We start from the raw sequence: 13,951 nt of genomic DNA, 5'->3' as shown, positions 1-13,951 counted from the left end.
CCTGTTGTCTGGCGACTTTCAAATCTAGTCTTGCAAGATACGTGATGTGCAGCATGTGCAGCGTGTGTGTGTGTGCATGCTTGCCTGCGTTACACAAGATAACATATGTGTTGCCAGTGGGAAATGCATCTTGCTCACAGGCCTGTTGTGCATTTCTGCATTTCACTGACTATGGGTGTGCCTGAAAGTGACAGGTTCACACTACAGGAGCATACAGCCTCTCTTTGTTGTCTCTCTCTCTCTCTCCCCACACATACACGTACACACACACACACAATTGACCCTTCATTAAAGCGATTACGGATTAATGAGCAGAGTACCCGCCTAATCCAGTTTAGCTTGAGACATGGAGGCGATGCTATCCAAGCGCCATATCCACCACCCCCACCCCCGTCCCTGCACAACTGCACGTTGCTGGATGGGTACTGGGTGATCACATTATGCCCCTGGTTATCGACCAATCCCAGCCATTCCTGCCCCAGTACAGCCGTCATAACGAACTGAGAATATCACAGTGTCACAGCATGAGTCAAGCTGAGAAGCAGCCACTCCAACAAGTGTAACAGTATTACAGGTTAGATCTTTAAAAGGATGTGCCTTCCTTTTATTTGAATCTGCGGTGCGAAACCAAAGTGACACAGCTCTAACACTGAACATAAGAGGGGAAAAAAAGGAAAGACACAAAGCTTTAAGAGAAAGCTGCACATTTTCAGTTTCAGTTTTTACTCCAGCTACATTAATTCTACCATTTCTGATATTCTATAAATGACATTTACTGGACTACAGTAAAATACTGTGACTCTTTCAGCCCATCCCTCCACAAACTGCTCTGTATACACGGCTTCACCTCGGCTTTTTTTCATGTTCTATTAAAAGCCACTAGTATAAAACATTAGCATGTTTGCTAACATTTTGCCAGTTTAGTTTTGTGTCTTTTTACCTTTGGGTGTTAAACTGGTTAAAATCTGTTACCCTATTCATATTAGCTTTACTTTATATAGAAAGGGAGTTGTGCTTCTTATCTATGAAACTTCAGAAAGAAGTGAACTGGCTTATCCTAGCATGCAGCTAACGTAGCTACGTCACCGTTTCCCCACACAGGGGCTTTCCTCGGCTCGGTTTCTGGCAAACCCATGGCCACCAACGTACAATCCTAATTGACACACTGTATAAGCTGTAAACAAAAACAGAGAGCAATGATTTGCAAATCCCACAAGCCCATATTTTATTCAAATTGGAACACAAGAAACCATACTGAATGTTTGAACTGAGAAAATGTACCATTTTGATGACAACAGGTCTCAGCAAAGTTGGGACAGGGCATCAAAAGGCTTAAAAACAAACAGCTGGAGGAACATTTTGCAGCTAATTAAGTTAATTGGCAACAAGTTAGGTATAACAGGAGCATCAGTGAGTTTCTCAGAAGAGAAACTCAAATGCAGCGTCAACAAATTGCCAGTGAATGGTTGCTTAAGTATATAACCCTTGGGCTTATATGCTTACTTCACATTGCCAGCGTCCACTGGAAAAAAAATACTTGAAACCATTAATTTCGTTCACACACAGTTTAAACAAACAATTCAAATATACGATAAGGACGATCCAGCCTGCTCTTACTCAAAGAGAGCACTAGAACATCATCAGCATAGAAAACTCAAACTATGTAAACTATGTAAAACTGAAGCAGCTAGAAACACAAAGCTGCGCAACCACAAAACCACAGCCCTGAAAAAACAGAATTGGAAAAAAATGCCAATAAATTATCGACAGAGTTACTAAAACACTGGCGCTGTGTCAAGGTCAATCTGTGTTAAGTGCATTACGAGCTTGCGTTATCACCCAGGGGAAACAGCGTGTAACCTGAGCCGGAGAGGATTACAGACGTGAGCAAGCGTTATTTGCATGACCACAGATATAAAGTGGCAGCACAGACGCACAAAGAACAACTGTTGTTTTTATGTCCTGGTGCAAATTATCTGCTGTTAACTTTTTCTGCACCCACAATTTACCTACTACAAAGTCCAAATCTTAACAGCGGAGCCGTAAGGCAGAAGTGCCAAAAAGTTTCCTCTCAAGGTACAGTGGGGAAAACTATAAACAAACAGAGGTATGCAGCAAGCGAATGGAATTTCATTTTTCCATCAACGTGCAGCGTTCAGGTTTCAACAGGCCAAAAATGGAGCTACAGAGAAAACTTGTTGTCATGCGATGATCTAGTTCAAGAGTGTGTGTGCGATTATGTACCTGTTGTCAGCATGATTTGTGTTTCTCCACACTGCACGTCCTTCTCTGTAAGTGTATACCGAGGTGTCCTTGCTCATAACACGGTGGATGAAAGCAAACCATATGTCAGTGACACTGTCTGCGAATCAGGTGTCACTGCACCTTGGAAATGGAAATCTATCCCCGTGTGTGTGTGTGTGTGTGTGTGTGTGTGTGTGTGTGTGTGTGTGTGTGTGTGTGTGTGTGTGTGTGTGAGAGAGAGATGTCCCCACAGTAGGGAGATCATGACCAGAAGTCAAACAGTGCAGCAACCAAAAGTATAAATTTTAAACAATAAAAGTACACACAAGAACATTACGATACCGCAACAAAGGCCTCCTCAGACCACAGCAGCTTTAGAGACCGACCGACAACAACCTCTACAATACAGCAGCAGCAGCAGCAGCCAAACACCTCAGCTTCACACTTCTCTCTTTTTTTCCCCGTCCCTGCGTGAGAAACAAACACCCACTGACACCCAAATGATTTGCCTACTTTTGCACAACGTTTGCAACATAACCAGCTTTTATCAGTCTCTCTGACACAGGTCACATTCATGTAACGTTACTACCCTTTGCTCCGTACCCCGAGACGTACCCTAGACAAGTTGCACAAAGAACGCCCCAGCAGCCGTGCAATTCTCACCACATGTGCGAAGGGCTTGTTTCACAGACAGCATTGTTAGCCTCGACAGTGGTTGTGAAACTGCATGTTGCGAACATTTAGTTCCCACAACTCGATGAGCAGGGCATCGCTTTATGTGCGAGTGCATTGGCAGTGACAGGCTCGGAGAGAACGATTTCTTTTCTGAAGTGGGAGAAAGGGGGAAAAAATCCATCATCCATCCATCCAGTGCTCACTGCAAAGTACAAGCTGAGCTGCTGAGATAAAGTTTTCTTTACACCGCAGCACTGCGGTGATTAGCAGAATCTCCACAGTCCAGGGAGTGTGGAGTTTGCATGCTGTCTCCATGCCTGTGTGGGTTCTCTCCAGTTTCCTCCCACCCAAGACATGCATGTGAGATAATATTATTGTCAGTCTCTCTGTGTTAAGCCTTGATTTTACAGCTGAGGAGTCATTCATACACCTTTCTGAAGTCTGCTCCCTGGGGCGCACGTGTAGTTGGTGCACCGTAATGTAAATTCTCCATGGACGAAAATGTGTGGTCAAACAAAACAAAGAATTAAAGAAAAAGTGATATCTGCACAGACCCACACCGTCGGTTGCGCCCAGTCTAATCAAGGTGCCACAACAGGATGTACCCCACCTCTCACCTCATGACAGCCAGGACACGCCCCAGCCCCTCCCATGACTTTGAATTGGATACGCAGAAGAAAATAGATGGATGATTATTGCGTTTTCAAAAAATTCATGATGTTTTTCCATGCCGTCATTAATACAAACGCATTCAGTTACAAGAAATACTTAAATAGCTTCATAACCCACACTAGCTGCTAAAAATACAGAGTGAGACTGTCAAGGTGAGCCAGTGTAGCAACATCTATTACTGGGATTTAGATATGAAAAAGCAGGGTGCACAGGTCTTAATGTTTCTAGGCCATCAACAATCTTTGTCTACTCGAGTCAGCACTGACAATGTTTAGATGATTGCAGCACGATGCAGCTTTTGAGGACACACGTCAAGGCTTTTGCTGCCACAGAGAGAAGAAATAATCCATGACTGACGTCAAAAAGCATCTCGACCGGGAACTCGGGACCAAATCATACGGCAGGCATCCGAGAAGGAAAAGAAAAAAAATCGTCACGACGAGGAGCGGAAATATACAAAATAGCAGCCGGAGACAAATCATTCAAATGAGGGATTTGAATTAGCATATTTCATGCTTCAATTTTATGAGAAGACGCGTCAAGGCTGGAGATTATTTTCTCCTGGGAACAGCACTGCGGGGAAACGTTCCCAACAAGGCTCTGAAAGTTTCTTTATATACTCGAGGAGTCTTTTTAACCAAAAAATGGAAAAGGAATAATAATAAAAACAACGCTGTTAGACAAAGTTGTACGTCGCACTAAAGTGCCAAATCAAAAGCAGGTTCCTTGGTGTGATACTGAGATTTCTCCTCCGAGTCGTTATCAGGCCTCTCCGCTGACACTGTTACCCAGCAAATTTCAATCTAAGCAAGGTCTGCAAAAGAGGATTCGTCTCACTGTGCAGAATTACAGCAGAAAAAAGGCGTAACGGTGAAATTTTGAGTGGGTTAGCAGCTTTTAAAAGCAGGGTTAAAGGTTTCTCTGCCTGTCAGCCTTCAAGCAGCTGAGTAAGACATTTAACCAGCAAATTTTTTCCAAACTGCCACATTTTTATTCCCAATACCACTGGGAAAAACACATTCCAGTGTATTTTGGAAAACCACTGGATAAACATCATTACAGTCAATAATGGTCATGCACTGCATGCCATCGTGTTCCAGCTTTCCCTGAGGAGTTGTGCTTGGAAGGCTACAGGCAGAAATAGTAAATAATGGTGGCAAGTTGGGTGAAGAGGTTTATACTTTACGCTCCGTCTCCCTTCATCTCCAACAGGCGAGCCGAGCCGCGGAGGAAACTTCAGACCTTTTCGGCCACTCAGCTTTTAAAGAAAAAAAAAAAAAAAGAAGTGTCTAAGTGAGCGGCAAAGCCAAAGCTCCTTAATGAAGCACCCCGTCACCCTGCCTGTGAGCATGCTCGTATGTGATAGCCTGTCGGCGCTCTTTCCATTTCTTTCCAGTTGTGTGTGCGCGATCAACAGCCGGTATTTAGAGGAGGGAGGGGTGTGGGTGCAAGGGTTCGGGGGGGGGGAGGATAATGTAACGCTGACACTCGAGAAACGTGACGTCCACTATTGTATCGCGGGGCAATTACAGCGAACGAGTCGAACAAACACACAATGTATAATTCAGAACATCCTGCATTTCTGCAGCGCACTTCCTCACGCCAACAGTATTCATTACCAGAGCAGCAGATTTATTTTTAATGCACTGACCTCGCTGCTTTCACTTATTTATACTGTTTATTGTGTGTTTAGCTCCCAACGTTTGGGCGTCAGGCTGATTCTCTTCTAAGAAGCTGACTTAAATAGCTGGATTATGAAGCTCTTAACCAACTTAAAGTGGATACAATGAATGCTCGAGACATGACGTGTAGTTAATCAATAAATAATTTTTGTTTCACTTTTTCTCTCTCTGATGGTTTAAAAAGAAAAAGATACCCAGGAATAACAGCAGCATATATTCAGGTTCCAAGGGTAAAAAACGTTTTTGCCTACTCTTGGCTCTGTGTGATGTCAGCGACTGGAAATTTCCCCAATGTCATCTCAGATTCACAGTTTTGGCTGTGACCAGGGAAGACCTTACTGATGATTATAACTCCTGTTTGCGAGGGGCAGAAAATCAGAAAAAAGCCGGCTTAAAGAGGGGACATCCTAAAAAAATGTAGGCTGTAAAACAGAGGTGTCAAGCCCATTTATTACAGGAGCCATACAGTTAAATCTGAACTAAGGTGAGCCAGAAGACTAATAACCTTCTGAAACCCTTCGCATTTCATGAACTAGATTCCTAAAACTAATCACGACCAGTTTGAGAGTTGGCCAGACTAAATTCATTACACACCTCAGCTGAGGGGGTTATAGGTTAACAAATACATACAGAAAATGTACTGTTTATTCAAAGATGTCCTTTTTTTTGCTGTACAGTCACAATAATAAGAGAATAAAACAGGAACTTTTTTCATTTTCGATTCATTTATGGTAAAAAGCCACCTCGTTTTGTATTTTTTGAAGGTGTTTCTATTACCTATTCAGGCGTAGTATGACAGGTGAGGGTGGTGTCTTTGTCAGAAGGTTGTAAATATGACAGTGATTCAAACCTCTGGATCCTCAGTCTGGATGTGATCCATTCGTAGGAATAAAACACAGTTAAAAGTTAACACTTACTCCATTGCATTTTCCACATTTTGCACTGTCTGGGCCACATGTTTGACACCTCTGTTCTAAAACAACTTGTTTCAGTGGGATTGATTATACCGTACCCCCAACTTTCCAGCAATATATTTCACAAATTACCACCATCTGCTCTGCTGCAGTACCAAACACATTTTTAATAATAAGGAATGGAGCTGCTGTTCTGGGCAAACTTCTTCTGCATTGTCTTTTCGTATTCAACAACATGCAGCCCTTTATAGCAAAAGCTCTTCAATTCTAATAGGACAATATCAGCCTGTATTATTCTCTATTAATCTCATAATCAGCCAACTCTTGTCTAATGCCCCATTAAGTAGGTTTCACAACATGATTAATTTTTTTCTTTGTTAAGGTGAACTCGGTCTGAGTTATTGTTTGAGCGGCCACAGTGGAAAGTCCGACCAATCCCTTGGCAGCAGCCTGCAAATGGACAAAGCCTGGTGTTGAGGGGTCAGTGGGGTCAGTGGGGCACGGTACTCGTGAAGGCTTTCTCCTTAGAAGCCAAAGTGAAACACTGAGCAAAAATCCCCACGATCCACCCAGCGACCAAAGTCATGGGACTTTCCCCCTCGGCTTCTTTAACGATGCGAGGTGATCATGTTGGTGCTCTAACCAATTCCTGGAATACCTGTCGTAGAGCAGCTACACAAAGAGCCTCTGACTACACTCCTGTTGAGCGCTGGAATCCAAACCATGTTCAGCGTGCAACATGAGTGGGCACGATCCAACATTCCACCTGACAACGAGCGCACCTGAGAGCTGCTGATCTCTATTCACTACCCCTGCCTCTGCGTTCATGGAGTGAAGTGTCAGGCCTGCCGGAGCAGCTGCTGTACTCGTTGCTTTGGCTGCAGCTGCTCAAACAACTGATATCATCTCTCATTCTGATATCAGTCACAAGTATTTCCTGTCAACTCCCCTCTGAATATGAGCAAAAAATAAAAACAACAAAAAAAAAAAAGAGCCACATAGCCAGTGAGTCTGGGTGGGTATTTAAACACCTATAAATACAGAGCATGTCCAGATTTCTTTTAACATGTCAGGATAAGCAGGATGTGTGCTCCTGCCAGGGCAAATGCAACCCACAGCTCAGTGTAAACAACACACAAGGAGGCATTCTGGGTAGACAGGAAGAGGTTAGAGCAACACCACCTCGGCTGGAGAGGGGAAGTTCTTAGTCCTTACTGCAGAGACAAAGATTAGGCAACAAGGCAGTGAACAAGAAGCAAACAGGCCACAGTCAAGACTCTGCAAGACATCCCCGCGACTGATTCACAGTGTATGGTATGCAGGTTCTTCTGGCTCCGGATTAGACTTCCCTGTTTCTTGTGTCTGTGAAAAATCCCATTTAAATGTAGATGACAGAGTCAGTGCTGCTACTCCCCATCTCCCAGTGTCATCCTCCGTTTCTCTGCCACCCTCCTTTTTTTCCCCTCCTTGCCTGCCTCAATGTTGCTGAAACTGCAGTGAAATCAAAGATATTTGACGGGCCGTGACGGCTGCAGGGTGGAATAAAAAAAAAAATAGAAAAAGTCCACAATCGTATTTTGCAGCACGATGCCAAACTACTCAAAAAATCAGCTGAAGACACTGGTAAAAATCATCTCAAACTAAAGGGGGGAAATACATTTAATGTGCAGGAAAACACTGGGTGTTATAGTTAAGAGAGCTAATTCCAAGACATAGATTTACAGCTGTGTCATTGAGGTGCACACACACATACACACACTCACAGGCCGCTAAGAAGCCAAGCGTACTTTTGAGGCTTTGCTTCTAAAACCAGTAAAGCCCCAGAGCATTTCAGAGAGCAGCATTAGGGTGTCAGCATGTGGGCTTTGTGTGATGATGACCATGGTGCCTTTATTCCCCACTAATTGCTTTTAGTCACCTAAACATCTGCGCTCATCTGGATGAGGATGCGACTCAGGCTTATGGAGAAAAGCACTGCATTTGACATGATTTCACAGAAAGTTCCTGCACGTTTTTATGCTGCAGCAGCTCCCCAACTGTTTGCTTAGCTGACATTGGAAAACACAAGCACTACTTCAGCAGTAGCAGTTAACCTTCGACCCTGAATCGAACTTGTTATGACCAGGATTATCACTTAAGCGCCATAAAAAGAACAATGAGACAAGCTGCAGCTGGAGCGTGTTCATTTAGGTTACACCTGATTATCACAGGACACATGACCACGTGCATCTGCCTCTGTGAGCCCACCCCTTGTAGAGTGGCTGTGAAACGCTTCAGTGTCTTTGTCTGAGGAAGAGCTTAGAGGTGGATGAGGTGTCTCTCCTAACATGACCTTGCTGCATTGCCCTTATGAACACACACACACACACACACACCAATCACATGATGAGAAGCAGTGAAAGTCTGAGCAGGCATCTGACACTAAACAAGACGTTTCGGGTTGCGGGTGCACCTCAAAGATGATCCCTGGCTTTGTCTTCTCCCTCAGACTCACACATCACACCACCTACTGTTACAGCTGTATAATAAATGGATGCAAAGTGGCTCTCTACAGTTGCAGCGACAGTCAGCTTGCTTCATCAATCTTTTGTCTGTCTGCGCTGATCAGCTGGGCAACAACTAAGGCTGTTTGGGCAGCACCTGCTGTAGGGATCAGAAATAACGAGGGAGCCTGCTTTTATCTTTAAGAGCAGGGTCGTAGAGTGATCGAGCTGAGGGCTGGGGACCACAAAAGTGCTAACAGGAGGTCCAGTCACAGGGTAACACCAGTGCTATTGGAGGCAGCCTCTTAATTAATGGGTCTTCCTAAATAGGCACCCGTGGGTGTCTATGTGTTTCCAATCCCCCAGTGTAAACACACTGACTGGGTCACTTCCCATTCACAACAACCAGCCCACCACACCAAAAAGCGATAAGTAACGCTAAGCCCGACCATCTCCCCTGCACATACCTCGGCACACAGCTGGGCGAGGAGCGGTCCACCTCCCAGGTAGCGTACAGGTTCATATGGACCGGCCGGTTGGAGATGCTGACCGGCTTGGAGGGCTGCATGTGCGGCGAAGGGACGCCCCCAGTCCGCGGGAGCCCTCCTCGCTCCGACATCCTGGAGGCTGAAAACGGGCTTTCACACGGAGCTAATGGGGAGAATACCCGTAGTAGTCTGCCTTCTCCGTGTGTTGTCCTTCCTCTGGTGCTGTAGCTCCGTCTCCGAGCTTCGCTTTGCCTTGTTTTTTCAGGCTCCGGATGGTGCAGGCGAGCGAAGCGCTAACAGGAAAGTGCTAATCTCCGCCTGACAGTGAAAACATCGCAGTCTCCGGGGTTTCTACCGGACGGCAGGCGGCAAATCCCCGCGGCTCTCTCCGTCTCTCCCTCTGCTTAAGTTGGTGTCGGCTCGGTGTGTGTTCGCCGCTGGTGTTTATCGGTGCAGGAAGCGGAAATTTCTCTCGCCGAAGTCGCACAATGAGCAGAGAGCAGCGAGAGCAACGCCTCTACTGAGGACGTAGAGCGACTCCTGAGCGCGAGACTCACAGACAGGAACTGGCCAATCACAGCTGCTGCTGTTACTGCGTTTAAACGCCACACACACTCTGTTCACCACTGCAGACTCAACTATCCTTAGTTTTAAACTTATTCAGTATATCGTATTTTTATTTGTCTTACTATTGAACATTGCTGAAATGAATTTCTATTTTTACCATTTTTTATTTTCTTCTATTTTAAATATGTTTTGTTTACATTTTTATATTCATTATATATTTTTAATACATTTCAATTTGCTAGCTTACTATTTATTTTAGTTTATTTTTTAGATAAAGGCATGCAACTCCACCAATGGAGAAATTAAATTAAATTAAATCATAATATTAATAATAATATAACATTCATTTTATTATACATGTATTTATTATTTATTATTATTTTAAAATATATTTTACATTTTCCACTTCATTTATTTGGTTCTTTATGAGGATTGGAATGTGATTATTAGAAGTGGTAGTAATAATGTTAGCAAGTTTTACAAATGTACTTACTTTATTTTAATCTTTTAATTATAATTTATTCTGTGGTAATAGTGTATGATACTATGTATGCATGTAAACATGTAAACATGTAAACATGTATGCATGTAATATTTTTAAATACACTTTGGTTGTCCCTCTTTTACATTAAGGATTATAGCCTTAGTTTTTTTTGAATGTTCAGTTCAATTTTATTTGCAAAGCACCAACTCACAACAAGAGTAGCCTCCAGGTGCTTTATATTGTAAGGTAAAGATCCTACAATACTAGAGAGAAAACCCCAACAATCAGATGGAGTTTTCTGCCTTTGGTGTCAGTGGAAAGAAAGAACTCCCTTTCAACAGGAAGAAACATTTTGCAGAACCAGGACCAGGAAAGGAAAGGAAACAGGACAAAATGAAACACTAAATAATTGCTAATAATTTAATGCAGAGTTGTGTATAGACACATGGGTAATAGAAAAAGCCCATCATGGGAATCCCCTGGCAGTCTGAACCTATTGCAACATGACCAAGGGAAGATTCAGGGTCACCTGATCAAGACCCAACTATATGTTTTATCAAAAAGGAAAGTTTTAAGCCTAATCTTAAAAGTAAAGAAGGTGCCCACAGCAAGTACGTCTGATTATATCTGTGCTTACAGGATTTGCATACTGCTGTATATTCTCATGAATAATGTATGAGGTCAGCCTAAAAAAGAAACTTAAAATATGAATTGATGAAGAAAGAGGGAGCAAGAGTGTCCTTCTGACTTACAGAATGTCATTACAGGAATTTAGCCTATAACCTACTGTGTGTGTTCAACGGTGGCACATGCTCCTGGAGAAATGCCTTTAATTACCCACAGCAACAGCGTGTAACTAAAAGGATCAGCTCAGGACATGAACAGCTAAAACGAAACATCTTTTAGGTCAGTGGGATGATGTTTGTTTGTGTTTGTCCAATGTTTCAGACGTAAAACTGAAAACATTCTTTTATGGCAAAGATCATCATTATACAAATAACACACACTAAAGCAACACCTCTTCCTGTTTACATATGCATTAATTCAAATCCTAAAGAAGGTCCAGAGGTAATATTTACCCATGATTCAATGTTTTGTTTTGTTTTTTCCTTACACCTCTTACTGTAAAGCTTCCATATAAATCTGTACTACGAAGGCCCCACTCAGGTGTTTTACTGAGGATCCTTTTGCAAATTGCTCTGTTTTTGACCCATATTGCACACCGTCTGGAGTCTCAGGCGCTCCTGTAATGATTCCCATTAGTCATTTAGTCATACACACGTGTAGATTCTTTCACACACACACCTATGCTCTGTCAGCTGTTATGAGAAATATGCAAAACCGGTTAGAGTGTGTGAATTGAGATTGATTTCCTCTCATTCTCTTCACAGTTTCCAAGATCTGCCAGATAAGACATCAGATTTAATATTCAGCAAAGAGCTGGCTCATTTTCATATGGTGGCAAAACAGTTTTGTTTGCATGTGGCTTTAAACTCACAAAGAAAACAGAAACACACACACACAAACAGGCCTTTTCCCTGCACCCCACTGCACTGCTGTGCGAGCTATCCACCCTCTGACACAAAAGCCACCATGCTGAGCCTCCTCCGGGTTTAGCTGCCTGTCAGTGCAGCGTGAAGCAGGTGCAGCGTTTGCACCTTCAGGTGACAAAGGCACTGCTCTGATTACAATCTCTGCATCTGAATATGAATCAGAAGGTGACCTAATGGCAGCGTCACAGCCGGGGCCCGCTGCCATCAGCTTGACGTCTCTCTACAGGCAGATTATCCCAGCTGTGATCGGAGCTTACAAAAACATTACGCGCTCGAAATGTTCACGACAGCCCGAGGATACGCACATAACTGCACTTTAATGAAAAATTGATAGAGCCATGTTTTGCCCCCCTTTTTTTTTCTATTCCTAGATGATGCTGCATTCAGAGGATGTGGGACATCTCAAAACTCTTTGTAAATATTTAAAAGGCTTTAAAGCACACAGATATCATTTTTCTCACATTAAGATTTAATGATTAAAACACATATCTGTTCTTATATCGTACTTTTCAGTGTTTCTTTTTTAGCCAATATTAAGCAGGGAGTGCATGTTAAAGAGTTTGGACTTGTCATTAGTTCTCACTGGTTTTTGGGATAATCAGCTGATTTGCGTAAACACAGAGCACCCTCCCCTCCTCCCCTCTGCTCTTTTTAACAAGCTTCTGTCACCACCAGCACCTCCTGCCATTGATAAAGAGATTAGAATGGAGCAGATTAAAACATGGTCACGGGATAATCCCGGGTTACTTTTTACACAGCGGCCTAAATCTGCAAAGTCATCAAGTGACACTGTAAAGGCTCCAAAATCCAGTGTCACAGTCAATTAAGTCGACACCGTTTCTTATGCAACCTCAACTCCAGCTCCCATTTTACTGTACAGCAGCCATGTAGTTACAAAGTAGCTGTGCGGTGTGTGCATGCGTTGGAGAGGCGTTACACTCATCTGTGTTTGTGACAGATTTAGTAACCACACCAGTGCATGCTATTATATCAGGCTGATTGGATTATTGCTAGAGATCTAAAATGATAATAGTAGTAAACTGTTTCTTTTTGCAGAAAAAAACATAACAAAAAATCCCCCTAAAATAGTAAGTTTATATAACACATATAAAACATTCACATTACATAAGCAGAACCAGTGATTATTGATTTGTCTATTTTTAGAATACACAGGAAGATTGCAAATAAACAGCCACACCTTGCATATTTCCCCCATGTGTTACAGGGAAGTGCTGAAAGAAGTCTGTGTGCATTTGCAAAGTTCCTAGTAAGTGAGGCCGAGTACAGCGACTGCAGACGCTGTGCCTGGATAGATGGCTCTGTCAGCAGTATCAAAGTCTTATTTCCTCTAAATGGCCCACTGAGAGTAAAGTTTCAGTCACATCGGTGAAGGAGACATCCTCAAATGTCAGATTCAACACATTTACAGAACTGACCCTCTAAGCTGCTCTTCAGTAATAGCAGCCTATTAAGAAAGCTGTGGTCCTTTGTCCTCACAGCTCTGGTGGTGCTTTGCTGCCTTTCTCAGGATGGTTAAAGGATCTGATGTGAACAGGCTGTTGCTCCATGTGAGAAGCTGTGTACCAGTGACCGAGTCAGCATGAAGCTGCTGCAGTTATTTAGGTCACTGTGCTTCTCAGACGGTCAGCTGACCATCATGTTTGGTACTCGTTTGCCTCCTAGCTGCAGAAACCTGAACTACATCCTACTCTCTGAGATTCAGACCTCATTTAGAAGTCTGAGTTGGCCCCTGCTGATGTGTGCTTCCCTGACCACCTTGGTCCAAGCTGATTTTATGTGACATATCTGCTGAAGATCTGAGGCAAACAGCTTTGTACTCTTATTCCATTCACTGTCGATGGAAAGCTCTTTTGACTCGGGTCCATCCAGGGTGATGGCTTTGGAAGCCCACATTAGTTCCTGGAGTACTTCTGAAAGGTTCCTGGGCTGCCGGCCAAGGCAGCCATGTAGAACAGCCTGTTAATGCTAAAAATAAATTAGCAATAGAAACACCTTGAGGTGCTGCTCAATGGACCTTTAGATTTGCAATTTACCTGACTGTGAAGCACCAACTAAATACAATTGCATTGAACTTCTAATAGGAATATGTTAGAGAAATAAGTTGGTGAGATTAAGTAAAGATTTCTTGCTCTAAAAGTCCTTTTTTAAGCCTTCTTTCTGGTCCACTT

General features: G+C 43.2%; 1 protein-coding gene across 3 annotated transcripts in view; it reads right to left on the bottom strand.

Moving 5' to 3' along the window:
- pacs1b (phosphofurin acidic cluster sorting protein 1b) overlaps window positions 1–9,704 on the bottom strand; it is a 73,923-nt gene extending 64,219 nt beyond the window's left edge. For 2 of the 3 annotated variants that reach the window (XM_084923884.1, XM_084923885.1), the window contains exon 1: window positions 9,138–9,703. In XM_084923884.1, the coding sequence (XP_084780010.1) occupies window positions 9,138–9,289 (152 nt within the window). In that variant the 5' untranslated portion in view covers window positions 9,290–9,703. Of the gene's footprint in view, window positions 1–9,137 lie in introns of all 3 variants that reach the window. The other variant, XM_084923883.1, reaches the window with a different exon arrangement.
- Between the last annotated feature and the right edge of the window lie 4,247 nt (window positions 9,705–13,951).

The sequence above is a fragment of the Perissodus microlepis genome, chromosome 3 (assembly GCF_051167445.1).
Source record: "Perissodus microlepis isolate ML-2025 ecotype Zambia chromosome 3, ASM5116744v1, whole genome shotgun sequence".
Lineage (NCBI taxonomy): Eukaryota > Metazoa > Chordata > Actinopteri > Cichliformes > Cichlidae > Perissodus > Perissodus microlepis.
This window is presented reverse-complemented; position numbering and strand designations above follow the sequence as displayed.